The sequence below is a fragment of the Sebastes fasciatus genome, chromosome 5 (assembly GCF_043250625.1).
Source record: "Sebastes fasciatus isolate fSebFas1 chromosome 5, fSebFas1.pri, whole genome shotgun sequence".
Classification (NCBI taxonomy): Eukaryota; Metazoa; Chordata; class Actinopteri; order Perciformes; family Sebastidae; genus Sebastes; species Sebastes fasciatus.
The window spans coordinates 5929345-5949258 of NC_133799.1; the positions used below are offsets into that span (position 1 = coordinate 5929345).

At 41.4% G+C, this 19914-nt stretch overlaps 1 protein-coding gene across 9 annotated transcripts in view; it reads right to left on the minus strand.

Moving 5' to 3' along the window:
- The window catches only part of pde4cb (phosphodiesterase 4C, cAMP-specific b), a 122203-nt gene that overhangs the window by 30800 nt on the left and 71489 nt on the right, over positions 1-19914 (minus strand). The window contains exon 1 of one of the 9 annotated variants that reach the window (XM_074634710.1): positions 11568-12436. The exons of the other annotated variants lie outside the window; for them this stretch is intronic. Within the exon in view, the coding sequence (XP_074490811.1) occupies positions 11568-11701 (134 nt within the window). The 5' untranslated portion in view covers positions 11702-12436. Of the gene's footprint in view, positions 1-11567; positions 12437-19914 lie in introns of those variants that run through there. 9 annotated transcript variants of the gene reach the window in all.

Genomic DNA, 19914 nt, shown 5'->3' on the forward strand with positions numbered 1-19914 from the left:
TGAACAAAAAATGCCCACAAGAGGCTCAATATGTGGAGATATGAGTTCATCGCTGGATAAACAAAGACTAGGTAAGCTTATTTCAGCCTGAATAAAACAATATATACACAATAAAACAGTTAAACTGTTACACACAGCAGACATCTAGAAAATATCCCTGCAACCACAAAGGCCACAAGATGCTATAAATAACTTTATGGACAATCCAGATCAGAAACAGATAGAATTTCACAAGATAAATGTACCAAGGCCACACACTGCTCAGTTACAGCGAGAAAACAGACGAAAAAGGATAAAAGCTGTTTGTTTTACCACATTATATCAAAGACAGTGAGTTGTGCATGCTCACCTAGAATCCAGTCATCGCACTTCTCACCTCATGTAAGCTACTTTTAACAAAAAAAGGAGATACAGCAAAAGACAACACTAAAAAGTGTGCGTGTGCAAAAACTTCTCACTTGTACCATATTGTATTTGCAATCAGGGATCGCTCTCTGTACACTGACATTTCCCTGAAGAATCCCACATTTGTGTAGGGGACATCAGAGGCTTGAATTCAGCATCCGCTGTTGTAACTGCTGGTTACTGTTATTGAGACGAGGTGTTTGGTACATTTCTTATATCTTGGGTCATTTATCATCCAGCACTAGCTGAATTACTTTAGTCTTACTGTACATCAGTGTTCTGCAGAGAGAAGAAAAGAAACAGACAAAGACCATGAAATATTACTCTTCTTTTTAGAAAACTATTTCCACCGTTGCATACAACCATAATGGTTTCAAACTGAGTGCCACACCTCCATGAAGAGCCCGTTGCTCTTTCCATCCACCTGACTGGCCACTGTGGATCGCTGTCCAAACACTCTGTATCCAACATCAACATCTGATCTCAGAGCAGCTCATGTCTCTCTAAATATAGTCAAGGGGAGGAGAAGGTTGCATCGAGTCAAGCCAGCTGCTGTGTTATTATTTTTCGGTGTGACCTTTGACCTACAGGCAGAGGAAGGACTCTCGCTGCCACAAGAGAGAAAGGATGAACGAAAGCAAGATAAAAATGGCGGGACGCTGAAAGTTACAGGTCTTGATCCATATCAGATACTGTGTGCAACCTGTACATACTGTAGTTACCACATAATGAAGATTGTGGAAGTTGCAACTTTTGTGTGTCTACTATATTTGTGTGACTACAGTATGAAAGTGTAGTTGTGCAGCTATTTGGCAAGTGTTAAGTGTTTCCGCACTAGTTTTATCATCTGTATATGCTGTCGTAGTTTTTGGGCTGATGCTACATTAGCAGACATAAGACTGGGTGTTTTTTGTTTGTTGTTTTTTGTTGTCTAGGGAGTGTGGAGGTTGACCAGAGCTGGCAGTGATTCATTGTTCGGTCTAAAATACGTCAGCAGGGTAGTTGTTTGCTGTCTTGGGTGTTTGAACTGTGGTGCTGCGGTTAAAGGACTGTCTGCCTAGTAACAAACTTACAAAAACAACGGTGAATTTCTAGCAGACTGGCCCTTTAAATATGAATGTGACTGGGGTGGTGCTCAAGTGGTTAAGTTTTCGGAGTGCAGGGCGCCTCAAAGGTTGATTCCCTCCTCCGGACGGGTATTGATCGTGGAGTCTATGTGCAGTGATTAGCTCTGTCCGTCCAGCCAGGCAGAAATCCATATAGTGGCTGATGAGCATTAACATCATTAAAAACTGGTTAGGAGGGTAACACACTGGGCCAGAACCACCCAGAACCACACACACACACATGCACACACACCCACACACACACACACACACAGGCAGTGTGTGATTATAGCCCCAGCAGTAGAGATCTAGATTTGGCTCCAGAATCGACCTGAAAATCGAACAACCTTACATCACATTGGTGCGCAACTGGACAGGCTGGTTCAGGGCACGAACACACACACACACACACACTCACACACACTGCCTGTCTTTGCCCAGCAACAGGCCATGCCGAGTGCTCCTCTAATCATGTTCATACGGCACTAATTGCCGCCTTTCGGTATACAGTGATTGAGTCCGGCGGTAAGGCAGGAGTGTGCCACTTCTTCCACTAATTAGCCGAGGGCAAACCAGGAGCAGCCAATCACATCGCTGATCAGTGCGGCACGACAAGATGGAGACAACCGAGGGAGTGTGTTTTCTCCAAGTTGTCTTAATTGTTTTTAAGTGCTGATGTCATGTAAAGCTTATTTATTATTCTCATTAACAATAGTAAGATGAGTTAGATTATTTTTCAATAGAATAAAAGACATTGGATGAAAATTCTAATTAATTAAAGAGTAAAATCTAATGAACATTTTATTAGGGATGCACCGATACAACACACTGGAATGGTGTCAGCCCCGATACTGACCCTACTGCAAAGCAGATTGGGTATCGTCTTTGAAATTCTTGATCCATATTAAATACAGTTTCTTTCTGAACGTCTTAACAAAAATGTATTCAGAATAGTTTCTGCTGTCAGTTGAATTCATTCAGTCACTGCAGACCGCCAACTCACATTTTGGTGCCAGAGCGATCCCTGCCTCATGTTACATTAACATGATCCCAATTAGTTCCAGTGAGGTGTACAAATAAGCACTGGTATTGGATCAGTATTTGGTATCAACAAATGTGAAATATCAGAATTGGTGTCGGAAGAGGAAAAGTTGAATGGGTGCATTCCTATATTTAGATTAGGGCTGTAAACTGATTCAAATATTTAATCGAGATTATTCGCAAATTAATCACACTTTTTTTTTATCTGTACAAAATGTACCTTAAAAGGGAGATTTGTCAAGTATTTAATACTCTTATCAACATGGGAGTGGACAAATATGCTTGCTTTATGCAAATGTATGAATATATTTATTATTGGAAATCAATTAACAACACAAAACAATGACAAATATTGTCCAGAAACCCTCACAGGTACTGCATTTAGCATAAAACAATATGCTCAAATCATAACATGGCAAACTGCAGCCCAACAGGCAACAACAGCTGTCAGTGTGTCAGTGTGCTGACTTGACTATGACTTGGCCAAAACTGCATGTGATTATCATAAAGTGGGCATGTGTGTAAAGGGGAGACTCGTGGGTACCCATAGAACCCATTTTCATTCACATATCTTGAGGTCGGAGGTCAAGGGACCCCTTTGAAAATGGTCATGCCAGTTTTTCCTCGCCAAAATTTAGTGTAACTTTGGAGCGTTATTTAGCCTCCTTCCCGACAAGATAGTATGATATTATTACTACCAATGGATTCCTTAGGTTTTTGTAGTTTTGTAGTTTTTAACTGTAGATTTAAAACTGAGCCCACTACAACCTTCGAAAGATGAGTTGCATTAATGCATAAAAGAAATTAATTATTATGACGTTAACTTTGATAGCCCTAATTTAGATACATCATTAATAATATAAACTTTTTTATTTAATAATTTTAGCATAAATAACTTGACATGAGTTTTATAAATACACACTAAACACTAGATAATATCAGATGTCCTAGGTATTCATACATACATACATACTGAAAGAAGCAGAGCTTCAACATGAACCTCAGTCAATGTTCATGTAGCATGAAGTGATGACAACATCCCTGAAGCACTCGCACACAGACAAACCATCTTGTCATAACACTCCAGTCTTTGTAATCTCTAACAAAATGAAGTTGTTGAAAGTCTTCTCAAGCCCCAGGCCTTTCCCTACCTGGCATCCCGCTGTGTAGGCAGAGCCCTGACGTCTATGATCAAGTTCACCCGTGACAAACTGCGCAGCAGATGTCTGCATGTGGACCCTTACTTCCTCATTCGTTTGGAAGCTTACATAAAAGTCCATCAACCACACTATTGTCTAATCCTGCAACAAAATAATGGAACAGAGCCTCTTTGTGAAGAGTTCATCTGTCTGTGAGTTGATCATCATTCCTGGAGTCACAGAGATGTCAGCATAACACTCAGTCCACTATACTAGCAGTGATAATCTACACAAGCACACACACAGTCACACAAACACCGTCACACTTGTCTGCTGACGTCGGTTGTGGTTTCATGGCTGTCACTGTGATGTCGATCGACCAGCTCTCAGGCCTGCAATTACTCCCGGCCCAACGCTCCGCTCGCTGCAGTTCTGTTTTTCCACCAAATGAGAGACTTCAACACAAAAGATGCTATGAAACACGCTAAAAAGATACAAGCCGGAAACCAGCTGGCTGAACTCAGGGACGCAGTGGGATTACGGTTGAGGCGTGTTTGTTGTAGGAACGCAGAGGAGTGACTCCACAGACTCAGAGCAGAGGCGTCCTGTGGTTCAGCGGGTTGAGGCGTCAGCCGTGAATTGCGTGAACAATTTGGGATCAAGTCCAGTGAACAGCCACTGGCACGTCAATATTTCCTGTCAGCTCTCACCCGGGGTCAAAATCCCTGTGCTCGACTAGTACTCAAAATAGGGGGTGATGGATCTTTCTCAAGAGATGTATATATAATAAAGATCTGTAGATCTTTGCTGTTAAACCATAAAGACAAAAATCGCTGGAGCAGAAAACTGGAGGGATGTATGACATCATCATGACATCACGTACGACAGTTGTAGGGAATACTGTAGCACATCTGTGAAATGGCATGGGTCCTGGACTATTTACTTGCTTTTAACTTTTTTGCTTGGCCGCTTCCCAGAGGAGCATAAAGTGAGTGATGGACATAAATAGAAGTTGGTGTGCTGTGCTTTTGCCCTGCGTGTTAGTAAATAACCTACAACTACATTAAATTCTGTTTATGTCATGCTACTAGCACTACTAGCTACTGGCCGATAGCCGGTTGTTTAGGAACAGAGACGTTAATACATCCACCACGGTACAGCCCATGGGTGTATTAAGATAATAAAAGTGATGAATTACAGCCAATATATCCATTATTACAGCCACATACAGCTAGCAGGAAGCCGGCAGAATCGAATATGTCATATAAGTGTGCAGGGCGGTGCAGTCCCGTGGGTCTGATGCACGTTCATTATGCCGAGGAAAATAACTCTGGATTTGTCTGTTGAGGGCTATTTAACTGTTTGTACTGGGAAGTTGATTTACCTCAAAAAAATTATCCTCTGATTTACAGCCGTCTCTTTATACATTCGTGGCCATGGACTCATTGTCGTTTTCATTCCAAAATGGTGGCAGCGCTACCGCAGTGCCTTCTAGCGGCTATTGTCAAAAAAGCATCAGAGTTTTGCCTCTTTGCTTCATATACGAGCACCTGTTAACATGTGACCAAAGTTCCATACTTAGTTACATACTTTTGATGAAAACTGAGCAAACTCCATCCTCTGAGGAGGACTGTGAGATGTGGAAAGCTCAGGTAAAAGTGAACCTTCAGTTTTGCCAGGTAAATATCTTTCCAGCCTTTGGCAAGTGAACGACGAAGTAAACTTCAGACACCAAATCGACCAATTCACTGACTGTGATCTCCTCTAGGTAACATGCTCTTCTACTGTGTTTATAATCAAACTGATTTTTTTCAGAAAATTCATCTAAATTTTTTCTGACATCCTACTCAATCAAAGAGGAAAGACTCCAGAAACATGTGCAGTATAAATAACAACTTTATTGTGAGACCACTCACAATAAAGTATTCCTGGAGTTCTGACCTCTTCAGACTGTTCCCCATCGCTATGGAAGTACAGTAGGTGAAGTTGTGCCAGAGATCCTCACTGTGTTTCTACAGTAGCACGCTCTATTAGTCAGCCTCTTCTCTACAAGTCATCTCCAAGTGCTGAGGGGAAACACTCAAATCGAAGGATATAACCCAATTTATTGTATAAACACTTTGGCAGAGTATGAAGTGCTCTTGAGATTGGTCACCGTACTGTATCTGTGAAGTTGAGCAGAATTCAATGTGGGGAGCAACAACCGCCTTAATCAAAACCCTCAGATCCATAACACAGACATGCCTGTGATAAGTGTGGAAATAAACAGATGAGTCTGTGGAGAGGTAATTCCATCAACATCGTCAGTACAGAAGACTAAAGCCTAACCAGCTGCAGGGGCATAATGAGACCACTGGTACTGTCAGCTGGTACTTGTAGCTGTCTCGTACTCACGAACTAACGTGACTCTTCGTTTACATTATGTTGCAACATGCTGGCAGCCTGCTGTGACCTTTGACCTCATGTAGAGTGAGCTGTGCGTCACGCCGCAGTATGCCAACATGGGCTGAGGCCCGGGGCGCTGGCTGACCTGCTGTGACACCGCCAAAGGTCAGATCTCATTTCTGAACTGTTTGGAGGGACAAGCTGTATGCAGATGGCACAAAAAGTCAGACAATACCTGCCTGGAGACGACATGAGTTAAACTGATATTTGGCCTTAAATTAAATATCAGATAACACCCAATTGCTGGTGTCCTGATCTGATGAAGGTTTCTATGATGGAGGTTTCTGTCTGACCAGAACAACATCACTTATAATGTTATGTTAAATTCATTCTTCAGGTAAAGGAAGAGATGTAGCCCAGTGTTTCATTTGCTAATAGTTGTAGGGTGTCAATAGTTGTTGTCTGCTTTAAATAAGCTGCTAGCCCCAAACTAATTTCATCCGTAGGATTTAGAGTTTTTGTGGTTTCAGGCTGTGAGAATGTTATTGTCCCAACAAGAGTTTCCATGCATATCTAAGTCTAAAAGAATGAGTACTATGTATCACACAGAAAAGAGCAAGAGTAGCTGACCACAGTTGTCAGCTACAGCTGAAAACATTTAAATCAACACTACCATGTATACTGATTTTTCCTACTCGTCACTTCCTGCAGCTGCATGTTAGTAACAGCCTTTCAGCTAAGAAACATTATTAGGCTTTTATTGGGAAGCAGCAGCAGAAAATAGCTTTGTTTAGGTTCAGTTTCACACAAATAAACCAGATAAAGAGCTGCAGGCATTTATTTCACTGTGGCAAAATCTCAGACTTCCAACACACAATCAGGGTTACCTAAGGGTGTAGCTTCAAGTTAAGAAAAAAATATGTATAATATACTGTTTCAGATTCTTTACCACCCTGACCAAAACACAATAAACTTTTGGAGGAAGGAGGGAATTTAAAAACTTTGGAAATAGCACGAATCCTTCTTGAAACGCCAACAGGAAAGAAACAAGTGTGACAACTATGAGAGCAAAGATAAATCTGAGGCACTGAATACACAATTGTCAATGTGAAGATATTAAATAGCAGCAGAACATATTTGCTATCAACAGCTTAAAAATAAAGAATTATAGAAAAAAAAATATCCTGCCGACCTTAAAAATACAAATCGGTTGACCTCTTACAACTACATGAATAAACACAGTAAGAAACTGCAATGCAAAAAAAATGAACTGTGGTTACCATGGGAGAAATCGTGTGTTGTTACTCATTCAAACTCTCCTTAAATATTCCCATAAATAAAACACAAACTGGTATAGTCAGTGAAGTACTATGAACTGCAACGTGTTTTGTGTGGCGTTTCACAAGCAGCTAAGAGCACAAGGCTGCACGTACACGAGACATTTCATCATGACTGTCACCAACATGCAAAGTGCACAACCCCTCTGACCTCAGCAACTAAATCCTGTCTACTACCACCTTCAAGAAATATCACATCAGAGCTCTAATGTGTCGTGTTAAATTAATCCAGCACTTCAAACACACTGGAGAACAGCTATTAATGGAGACCAAATATTTATTCTAGCATAGGATGGAGACAAATATTTTCTTGATCCTGTTTAAATTGCACCATAAATCACACATATGATGTTTGTCAATTTAAAAGATAATTTTGCAAGTCAAGGAAGTCGCAGTTTGTTGTAAAACTGTTTAAGTGTCAGACTTTGAAATTACGTAATTAGAAAGACTAAGTGCCGTCTCTGGGCTGCACGGTGGTGCAGTGGTTAGCGCTGTCGCAAGAGGGTCGCAGGTTCAAATCCGGCTTTGGGCCTTTCTGTGTGGAGTTTGCATGTTCTCCCCGTGTAAGCGTGGAATTTCTCCGGGTTCTCCGGCTTCATACCACAATCCAAAGACATGCAGGTTATGTTAATTGTTGACTCTAAATCACCTGTAGGTGTAAATGGTTGTCTGTCTCTATGTGTCAACCCTGTGATAGTCTGGCGACCTGTCCAGGATGTACCCCGCCTTCGCCCAATGTCAGCTGGGATCGGCTCCAGGCCCCCTGCGACCCTGAATAGGATAAGCGATTACAAATAATGGATGGATGGATAAATGACGTCTCTCTCTGAAGCTACGATGCCTGTGTGTTTCGTACTGGGTTGTACTCACACACAGCAACAGATCTCGCTTGTTCTTTTGCTTCCTGGCTAATAAAAAGACCAGGAGTCTCTGGATAAAACACATCAGGTAAGATAACGTTTCATTTGTGCGTGGAACATAGCTAAGATGGCTAGCTAGCTAGTGCTGGTGACGGACGAGAGATAGTTCACTGGTTTCACACAAAACTAAATGATACTACGACATACTGCGACTTTCTTGACTTGCAAAATTACATTTTAAATTGACAAACATCATATTTGTGATTCATGGCGCAATTTAACAGGATAAAAAAAAAAAATGTCTCTCGCCATTGACTACCGTACATATTCTTTCCGAAATAAGGTCCCGTGGGGTCCACCGGAAGGGGCGGGACTTCGCCACTCTATTACTACAAGTCTGATGAGCGGTTAGGCCCCCTTAGATCTGTGCTGGGAGGTAAATCACGATGAGTAAGTCACAGTCTGACATCAGTCCTCATCATCCTCCTAATCATTAGGCAACTATAGAGATAATTAAGTGAGAGCTACAACAGTAAACGGTATGCCAGGCTGACAAATTTGTATTGTCTCATGGTAAAGACAAGACAGCTTAATATATGACAGTCACAGGACAAGAGCAGGGGATAGGGGGAGACGTAACAAGACAGGACAGGATGTGATAGAGCAGGACAAGACAGAAACGTAAAGGACAGAAAGTGAAAAGACAAGACAGAGTATGGCACTATAAGTAACTGAGTAGTACTGTATGAGATAACTGAGCTTAGAAAACATAACTATATAAGACAGTACGTAAAGAGAAGGTGACTGAAGCCTCACTGATGCCATTTCACACACAGCAAACTCCTACGTCACCATAACCCTAAAACCAGAAGTTAAACATCTTCACTGACAGATGTGAATCTCCGTTTGCCAAAGCTAACTGTAAAACCTCTAACTTTACGAGGTAAAGCGATGACGATGAAAGCAGTTTGTTTCCGTGTAGGAATTAATGGAAATTACACACGGTGCAGGGCTAAAGGGATTTGGATGATATTAAAGTGCACTCTACTTTTTCCGCTGCTTTTTGACCGTGTTATTACACACATGTGGTCGATCCATCAGGCCTATAAATACGTCGACTCTGCGTTCATTAGCAATCTCCCTTTGAAGGTTTTTACTAGTGGGTTGACATTATAAAGACACTTTGATCCCCCTTCCCGCCCAACAAAGCTGATGTCGTCATGACTTTCTGAAAGGCCGGCTGCAAGATTAGTCACATTTCCTTCTGTGACCCTGAAGGCAGCAGCCAATCTCAGGTGTACTCATCTGGTGAGAATGAAATGTGTGTGTGTAGTAATGCATGAACGCTGGGTAAACTATAAAAGTTCTTTTATGTCATCATGTGCTTTTAGAAAATGAAAATAAAATAAAATCATTTCATCTCAAGACTGATATATGTATGGGCTGCAATTCTTTTTAACAAAACGTAACTTTTTATTATTATTGATAGAGCAGCATTAAAATAACAATAATTACCGTCGTTGATTGTTTATTTTTGATAATATAATGTTAAAAAAGAATATCTGTTTTCTCCTTTAAAAAGGGAGAACATCTGCAGCTTTAATTTTACATTTATTTTGTTTCTGATATTATATAAATACTATACTCTCAGCCTTCTGACTGGATATGCACATAAAAACTAAAAAAAAAAAAATGGATAGACAATACAAGATCATTTATATAGATAAAAAATGGGTAATGCAAGTTTGGTTTGTTATGAGTGTACTGTATGTGAGTGCAATCTTTGGGGAAATGTCAGTGTGTGACAAACAAGCAGATACTGTAGATAAAAATGTATTTCAGGTGTATTTATCTCAGCGGTAATAAGAGAATAAATATTTCAATGCGTTTCGGTACAAAATTATGTATATAATACTGTATATAAAAACTTCAAGCTTCACCACACGCACGCACGCACACACGCACGCACGCACGCACGCACGCACGCACGCACGCACGCACGCACGCACGCACGCACGCACGCACGCACGCACCTGAATTAGACTGATTTAGTTTTGAGAGGTAAAAAGTACAGATTTTGTTCAATCTGTTACCTGCAAGTTGCAGACTCGTTGTGACTCTTGACCTTCTCACACATGACTGCAATTTTGACAATAAAGGAAAAGAGGCTTAAACTTCTTTCTTGATGAAAACCACTCAGATTTAGTTTCATAAATTAATTCTGCATGCTTGTGACGAAATGATCCGATGAAATCTCACTACCATGAGGTAAAAAATATCAAACAGGTCCCCGTAAACCCACTACTGAGACGAAGGATGACTGTAGAAATATTATGGTGATATTTCAGGAAATTAAATGAAAATATCATCAAATACCATTAAGTACACTGAGGTCACTTTAAAGTCTGAGTAGCACAGACTCACTGTACTATGAGTCAAGTATGAATGATAGGAATATCATGAGGGGTACAAATGCAAGGTCACTATAAATGTTACATGATGAGTAACATCAACACATCATGAATCTTACAGGAATATTTTTAGAGGCAGAAATTATCAAACAAAGGCCACTACAGGAATATTATAGTGTAATCATACTATAGAAGTCAGACATTTCTTTTGAATAAATAAATCATGATTAAATTGTTAATTTAGCTAAGATCAGTACAAGTACTGCGTAGCCCTGACACAATACAAACCTCTGCAGTAACACCGCAAAAAAATACTATAGTCACAACTGTAACATAGTATTGACTAGCCAACAATATGGTAATAATAAAGCCGGTGTTGAGTGCTGGATATTGTGGAGGGGGTGGGTACAATATCACGAACAACTTAATGTAAAAATATATTTATTAAAATAATACTTTTCAGTACTTTATAATAATGTAAAAAATAAAACAAAATAAAGTAATAAATGCCTCCCTGACTTTCATAAATATAATATAAGATACTTGCCAATATAAATTTCAGATTATTTGTTGCAGGGCTGTTGGATTAGAATGTATTGTTGGTATTCATGATGTTGTGACCACCCCTTTTTATAGAAATATTACCATAGGAGATAAAGACTATTAATTATCATAAAGATGCTATAACTCACTACTGAATACAACACAATAAAAGTCCCTATAAGAATATTATATCATTAATATTGCAGTAAAGTTAGTGATTTTATCATAGCTTATTGAAGTGTTTGTCAGCTGAAAAATTATGAAACTTTGTGTAGAAAAAGAATAGACAGCTGTGTGTTGTGCAACTACAACATCTGGATTAAAACCACATCTGGCCTACCGCCTGCGTTTCTGCACAATGTCGATGGGCCGGTTGACTGCGCACGGTGACCCGCAGATATTCCCATTCCTCACTTTGAAGTAACGATCCTGGGCCAAGGGGGCCAGATACACACAGTTAGTCGGTAAACTCATGTTTGTGGTTGTTTTTCCCTTCTGCTTTAATCCTCCTCGTCCTCCTCCTCCTCAGGGCGCTCCTCTACTCCTCGGCTCTTGTGCGCTCTCTTCTCTCCCTCCGCACCACACCGGGTTTCCATTGAGGCGCAGGCAGACGGAGGAAAGCCCTCCTTGGTGTGTTTCAGCAGCATGCCTCCAAATCAGAAACAAGTCGAGGGTGAAAAGAAGGAAGGGGGATCAAAGCTGGGTGGGTTTTAAAGAGTCATTTCCTCAGCGCTGTTGTTTGGAGAGCTGAACGCGGAGAGCTAAAGCTGTTGGTTTCAAATCCATATGAAGGAGTTGAGCGCTGAACTCTCTCTCTTCTTTGGAGATACACTCCTCCCTCCTCCCTCCCTCTGTCTCTCTATGGCTCTCTCTGTCTACACATGGACTACTGAGGCTTTAAAAAAGACATGAACTATGAGTATACATGTGCGGCATGTGTGTGTGTGTGCGCGTGTGTGTGTGTGTGTGTGTGTGTGTGTGTGAGTGAGTGAGAGAGAAAGAGGGGGGTCTGTGGTCGTAGTAGTTGCATCACGTGTATGTGAGTGTGTGTAGAGGGAGTTTGTGCAGTGTGTGTGTGTGAGGTAATGTATATGCACAGTATGTGGTAAATGTGAAGTGCATGTGTGCAGTGTGTGTTTCAGAGACCAGCACCTCGAACAGAACAGGGGAACTCTCTGAGGCAGCGTGGCAGCCTCTTGTGGATATTTTAACCGTTTACAGGCTCAGCATACACGCACGCATACACGCACGCACGCACGCACGCACGCACGCACGCACGCACGCACGCACGCACGCACGCACGCACGCACGCACGCACGCACGCACGCACGCACGTTTAACAGACTCAGTAAAATAAATCAATTTCTTGCCAGGACAAAAAAACAAATGTTAAAGTTTTTCCAAAATTCAAACCATCACAAATGAATCCTTGATCACAATTTGAAACTCTTAATAGTCCTTCAGCTTCACATTTATCCTTTGAAAACGTATTCATGCATTTCCATAGTTTTATATTTTTCTATGTTTCTATTGTTTGTAGAACTGCACCACATACAGTACATTTACTGTACATTCCTGCGGTGTGCTCCAGCAGAGGAGCACCAGTCATGGTGTGATGGACTTGCTGGACCTGATGATCTCACCTACTGACCCGTCTCGCTGCTTTCGACATCGTAGAAAAATATTTGTCTTTTAATAAACAGGGCAAGCGACCGATGTGTCGGACGTATTGGCAGGCCCAAGAAAAAAAAGGTGGAGTGAGGGGAGCTTTAAAATATCAGACGTTTAAAGATCTGACGTGACCTATCAAGAGCGGCGACATAGTGAGGATGTGGAGGCAGAATCATATGTTTTACCTTCAGCTGTTCTCTCGACATGCTAAAGTTGACCAGGTTCATCTGAAAGCTGCTGCCTGAACTCTTTCTCCACTCTAGATAAAACGGGTCTCTTTTATTTACATTTTTTTATATAGCTCCTGTCTACAAACTCATTGTTACAGTGAAATTCATTTTTCATTTAATTCCAACACAAAGTTTTGATTTCACCAAATTTAGGCCTTTACCCTGGACCCTTTGTATAGACCTGTATCTGCTATTGGCTTATTTTTATACCAGCATGGCGATATCAGATGGTACCAGCTGTGGGCTCATATTATTTAATTTCCATACTGAGTGCCAGACCTGGGACTACATCGATGGCTCAGTTGTTCAGAAATATGAAAAAACAATCATGGCAATCAGGCAAAGACTCCCCAGCATTTGTGGAGACAAAAGAAGCTCACTGTCTCTCTTATGGAATTAAGCTACAGTACGACTAAAGTATGCTTCTTCAGAACTGCTTTTTGGATGGTTGAAAAGCTTCGGAAACCCCCTCCCACCACACACCTTTCTGACGTCAGATTTGTATGGAAAGCCGATAAGGTCATTGTTTGTCCGCTTTTCCCTGACGTTCAATGTTTTAATATAGTTATTTATTGCCAGCTGGCACTTTTAAGCGCCGTTGCAAACGACTCCATGCGGCTGGGCACTATGACCGGAAGAGGCCGTTTTCCATTCGGGATTTATGTGAACGCTGCTCTATGCACCTGCACATGCTCCTGAGCGCCGTCATGTACGTCGACTAAAACACTACAGAAATATAAGGACATTTTTTAAAATGATTATTTTGATCAACTTTTATTCCACTTAATCAAATGCAAAAGTTCAAACAAAGATCTGTAGAACTTATTAGTTCATTACATACAATAATGGAGAACATAACAAATACTGATATTATTTTTACAAACGTAGATCTGTTTTTGAAGTATTTAAAAATGAATTGGCCAACTTTTTACAAATCCTTGAGACATATTAACAGTAGGACTGGTGTTGCAGTTGCTGCATGAGCACGTGCAGGTGCATCGACAGCACATTCTCACTCTCAACTCATCAAATACCGGCGATTGGTCAGTGCCCCTTGAAGTGCCCTTGCGTTACTTTTAGACGGACCAGCGACGGCGTTTCAACATACGCTTGTTACATGCATAGTGTCCTTTCAAAATAAACTTCCGTTTTCACAGGAAGTTAGGTTTGGGCAACAAAACCACTTAGTTAGGGTTAGGAAACGGTCATGGTTGACGTTAACTTCACTGACCAATGACTCACTTGACTAGCGACTCATGTGACTCACGGGACTGACGATACCGAGTCACGTGACTAACGACTGATGTGACAAAATAAGTCATCGTTACTTTTAGTTTCTCAGAGGACACGAACACCGGTCTCCTGGTTGAAAGTCTTGTGTTTGTTTGACCCATCCACCAAATTCTCCCACCCACCCTTAGCAGACTCACACGCTATTAATACTACGTCACTTGCTCTAATGTAAACCCAACGTTAGTTCAAAGCCTGGTTCATCACATACCGTTGCTAAAAGGTGCCTCCGTGTATTGAATTCCGATATCGAGGGGCACTGTCCAATCGGCGGTATTTGACAATTTGGGAGTGAGTTGGCATAGAGTGGCTTGCAACAGCATTTATAAACACCAGCTGGCATTATAAAACTATATTAAAACATCGAACAGCAGGGAAAAGGAGATGAACTATGACCACAACGGCTTTCCATATTTGTCAATCTATTAGACTATAATCCTGAACTACTCTGTGTTCGACTTGACTGTATTCTGACCCCTATCTCACCTTCAGTGGAACTGGGTCAGACTCAAACCACATTTTCCCTGTTAACCACAACAGTCTGGTATAATGTCCATATCACTGTGAATGCTGCACCAATGCATTACCCTCGTTCATAAACAAGTGACACTAGAACATCTTCACCTGCAGGAAGCAACTTGTTCTCAACCCAAAGGGGGAAATCCAGTTTGTTGGCCTCATAGGTGCTGACCCTCATCTGAACCACTTTACAGTCAGCTGTAAACTGCCCCTGTACATGCTGTCATTCACAGTTCAATGACGCCAGCAGAACTACATCATCTGCCAAATGTCTCCAGTGCCCCATATTCCTGCAGCACCCCAAACAAGACACCCTGAATGTGCAATAACAAATCTTCTCCAAATCCACAAAACACATTTAGACTGTTCTTCTCTTCTAACATCGTTTAAGGGTAGAGGGCTGACCCCCTTCTCCCCTTTCTCAATGACGTACTGGATTTGCTCCTAGAGTGCCTCCCTGCATGGGACCACTTTGCCTTTGGGAGATCTTTACAGGAGTTACTGCCTTGACAACGTATGCAAACTCCTCCACCATGATAAGGTGATCTATGCAAGTCTCACTTTCAAAATTGTTTCTTGTAAACTTTCCTCGATCCAACTTTTGTACAAACAAGTGCTGACTTGAGTTTAAAATCATGCAATGGAATAATAGCTTTTAATACCAAGAACTATGGAAGGAACAAGCATTATGGTGATTTCCAATATGACATTGAGCTGTTTACCATGTTTTGATTTTTGTTTTAGTTACACTAAACTGAAACCCCGTACCCCTCCCACCAATGCTCTCCTCCCTCCTTGTGCAACGTGCTTGTGAAACATGTTGGACCTCAAAACAGATGCCGGGGTGGAGGTTTGCTGAGAATGAGGTGTGTGGGAGGCCGCTGTGTAACCAAATCCACCTGCCAAATGACTTCTAAGGTCCAGCTGGCTGCTGGCTCCTATGACAACATAATGTCTGGTAATGAGAATAAGCTGCCAGGGGGGAGTGTCATACACGTGTGTGCATGAGTGTGTTTGGGAGAGTGAGAAAGTGCACACCTAAGTGTTTGTGTGAGTTTAAAGTGATATACATGATTGCCCATAGTTTATCGCGATTAATCGCAAATTAATCACACATTTTTATCCATTCAAAATGTATCTTAAAGAGAGATTTGTCAAGTATTTAATGCTCTTATCAACATGGGAGTGAGAAAATATATTTGCTTTATGCAAATGTATGTATATATTTATTATTGGAATCAATTAATAACATAAAACAATGACAAATATTGTCCAGAAACAGCAAACTGCAGCCCAACAGGCAACAACAGCTGTCAGTGTGTCAGTGTGCTGACTTGACTATGACTTGCACCAAACTGCCAGTGATTATCATAAAGTGGGCTGGTCTGTAAAGGGGAGACTCGTGGGTACCCATAGAACCCATTTTCATTCACATACCTTTGAAAATGGCCATGCCAGTTTTTCCTCACCAATGGATTCCTTGGGTTTTCTAGTTTCCTATGATGCCAGTATTTTCACTCTAGCTTTAAAAATGAGCCTGCTACAACCTAAAAATTACACAAGTTGCGTTAATGTGTTAAAGAAATTAGTGGCGTTAAAACACATTTGCGTTAACGTGTTGTTATTGCATTAACTTTGACAGCTCTACTAAAAACTGATGTGAAATTGTTCACCCATCCCATCCATTAGCTATAACCGCTTATCCTTTTAGAGACTTGAAGGGGGCAGGAACCAATCCCACGTGTATGTGTTGTATTTACTGCAGTGAATTTGTGAAATCAGAGCAGAGAGAGACTTACACCACCTAGTGGAGAAATCTTTAAGTTGACACATGATCTGAGTGCAGTGACTTAGTTGCAAACATGCAGTCTGCAGGTTTTTGCTTCAGCTGGTTGTTACTGTGGCGGATTTCAATGGTTAACATCCCTTTAACCAGAGAGGAGAAGATTATCAGAGAGCTGCTTTAGTCAGAATGAAAATCTGCATTCATGCCACAGGATTGTACAACAACATGGTCACAGTGTCTGTGAGATCACCAATTAAAATCACAGTGTGAAGAGAAACAATCCCACTGACTTCTCCAATTATGGGTTGTGCTGCTTTTACATGCAGTCCTCTGATACATGTCTGATTTGTGGCAATGTGACCTGTGGTTGCTGCTTAGTTCTTGCTCATATTTATATCCTCCTACAGGACTGAAGTCATGCTGCTTCTCCTGCACCTCCCTCAAAACACACAGCATGCAGCTGCAGTTGACTAGAGTGTGTTACTTCAGAGGGCAGTGTCTCTTCATTTGGTTGTTTTTTGGCTTAATCTTTATTTGTCCAAGATAAGTTGACCAAGCATGGTTCAGGATTTCCAACAACACCCACTATTCATACTCACTGAGTTCACACAAACTGTTTTATCTAGGACATCAGAGACTGTTGATATTTAGCCAATATGTGAATAAAGTCAGAGTCCCCTTGATTCAGTCTGCTGAAGATGGACTGACTATCCAGCAGAGGTCGCTCTGTGCCTAGAAACTACTGCAGTGTGAAACAAACACACATATACAGTACAGACACACTCTAAGCACAACCACAGAAACAAGGCAAGAGGGCAAGGCACTTATTACCACAGGTTACAATAGAAATGGCAAGAATTTTAATGGGTTGATATCACTACAGCTATTATCACTACCGCTATTTTCCTGTGTGTTTCTTAAACTTTCATTTTAATCACTGAAAACATGGCATTGAAAAAGACAGACGGATAGTGTGAAAGATGAAATGTTTCAACACTATCTTTCAACAGACCACATCTTTTCCAGCATTAAAGCTGCAGTGGGTAGAAATAGAGAAAATATGATTAAAAAAAGTTATTTCTATAAAACGGTCACTATCCTGACAGTAGTGCATGAGACCGGTAATCTGAAAAATATCAGGTGCCTCTGTGTCCTCCAGTGCTCCTAATGGCATCTGCAAGATTTCACAGACCGGAGGAAAACACAACCAATCAGAGCTGATCGGAGCCTGTCGTCTCTAAGCAGCTGTCAATCACTTGCAAACTCCGATCAAACGGTCAAACTAGGCAGCGCTGATCAAATATGAATCAATATTCTGTTACTGTAATGCCTATTTCTCACCCCAAATGTTTTCAGAATCATCCTGTAGTGTACTGTTTAGCTGTAAAATGAGAAAGTTTGTGTCCCAGCAGCCATGTTGAGATCAGTTGAGGAAATATCAAGCACCGCCCACCAGCCGGAGCACAGCCAATAGGAACGCTCAATAGGAACGCTCTCTATCTGAAATGACCTGTGATTGGCCAAAGTCTCCCGTCACATCATTTTTTAAAGCCTGAAAACAGAGCCACGAGGAGGTGCAGAAGTCTAGTTTTCTCTCAGAGAACTTGAATTACAATATGCTGAAAGGTTATTATGGAATTATTGCCCAATGATGCCAAAAAATGTCTGCCTACTGCAGGTTTAAACCCCAAACAAACATCTTCCACGTCTCAAATTCAAGAGCAAAACTGACTCAAAACAACTCGACTGTTTTTTCCACTGATGGTAAAACATAACACCTAATTTGGCAACACGACCTCAAAGTACTAACAGCAATTCCCTGGTGGAACAATCAATATGGATTTTGGGACGGGTGGCTGTGGCAGGGTGTGTGTGTGCACGTGCGTGTGCGTGTGTGTGTGTGTGTATGAGTGAGAGTGTATACACGAGAAATGAGAAACACGTGTCACATTCACGTGTTCTATGCAGCCAGGCTGGCGGGGCTGAGGAACTATTCCAGGCTTGGAGGTTTTATTTTGGGGGTCTGTTGTGTTATTGTTGCCCCCCATCCGCCTCCCCCCATCACCCCCGCTCTGCTTGGCCGAGGCCGTACTGGGTCAGGAACAAGTCTCCCACTGGGAATGCACTGGATGATAAGCTGGGACCAATATGGGTTTGAGCAGACTGCCTCAGTTAGGGTGATCTGAGTGTCTTAAAGAGCAACTTGCACACTTTTACTAAATTTATACCTTTCCTGAAAATGACCATTTGAAAAGTTGATGCAGGATTTTATATGTTGTAAAAGACAAAAGGGCCGAAATTCAGAGAAGAAAGTAGGCATTTTGAGCAATGCTTCTAAAAACACTGTTGTTTCAACATGATACGTCAAACGCATCATATTACGTAGGCTTAGGGAGCCGCTGTCTCCTTTCCCAGTGATATGATGGAGTTCAGGGTGGGATGTTGAAGCCAGGACCGCGTGAGGAGTGAAAAGTTGTTAAAAAGTTGTTAAATTCTGCAGCTCCATCATGTATGAATTAGGGATGTTAATAATTAACCATTTAACCGTTAACCGAAGTTACGAACTTTAACCGATTACAAGATACAGGAAGTTGGCTCCGATCTATGGCTCGCTTGAGCGGAGCGAGTTGTAGCCTCGTAGCATTTGTCCACCGCCAAATAAACTGTACACACACTGTCTGCTACACCTATGTTCACAACTATAACTCTACCGACAAACCCACACTCCCCACCACCACACACTGTCGTTCAAAATTAGCATCCCTAGTATGAATTAATTTTATATCTGCTTTTTCAGCCAAACAGCCCAGAGCAAAAACACATGAACATATCACACCTGACAGTAATTACACAACCACGCCTTATTAAAGTACTTAATAAATGCACATGTAGACAGTGCTAGTAACATCAGTAATTTATCTGGAGAGTGAAGCTACTAGAACAGCACTGGAGAAGACATTCTCACTCCCTCATCCTCTACTTTGTGCCACAGTACACTGGGTTCCCAGCAGGTAAATATTATGTGATGGTGAAACAGTGAGTACAGCTAAAACTAATGCAGTCTAACCAGCCAGTTCTCATTCCCTGGGTGTCAAATACCAATGCTTTGTCATGGCTGTCGGCGTGTGATACTGGCACACTTCAGCGCCTGTACAGTATGAAACGCACCAGGCATTCCATTAACTCCAATG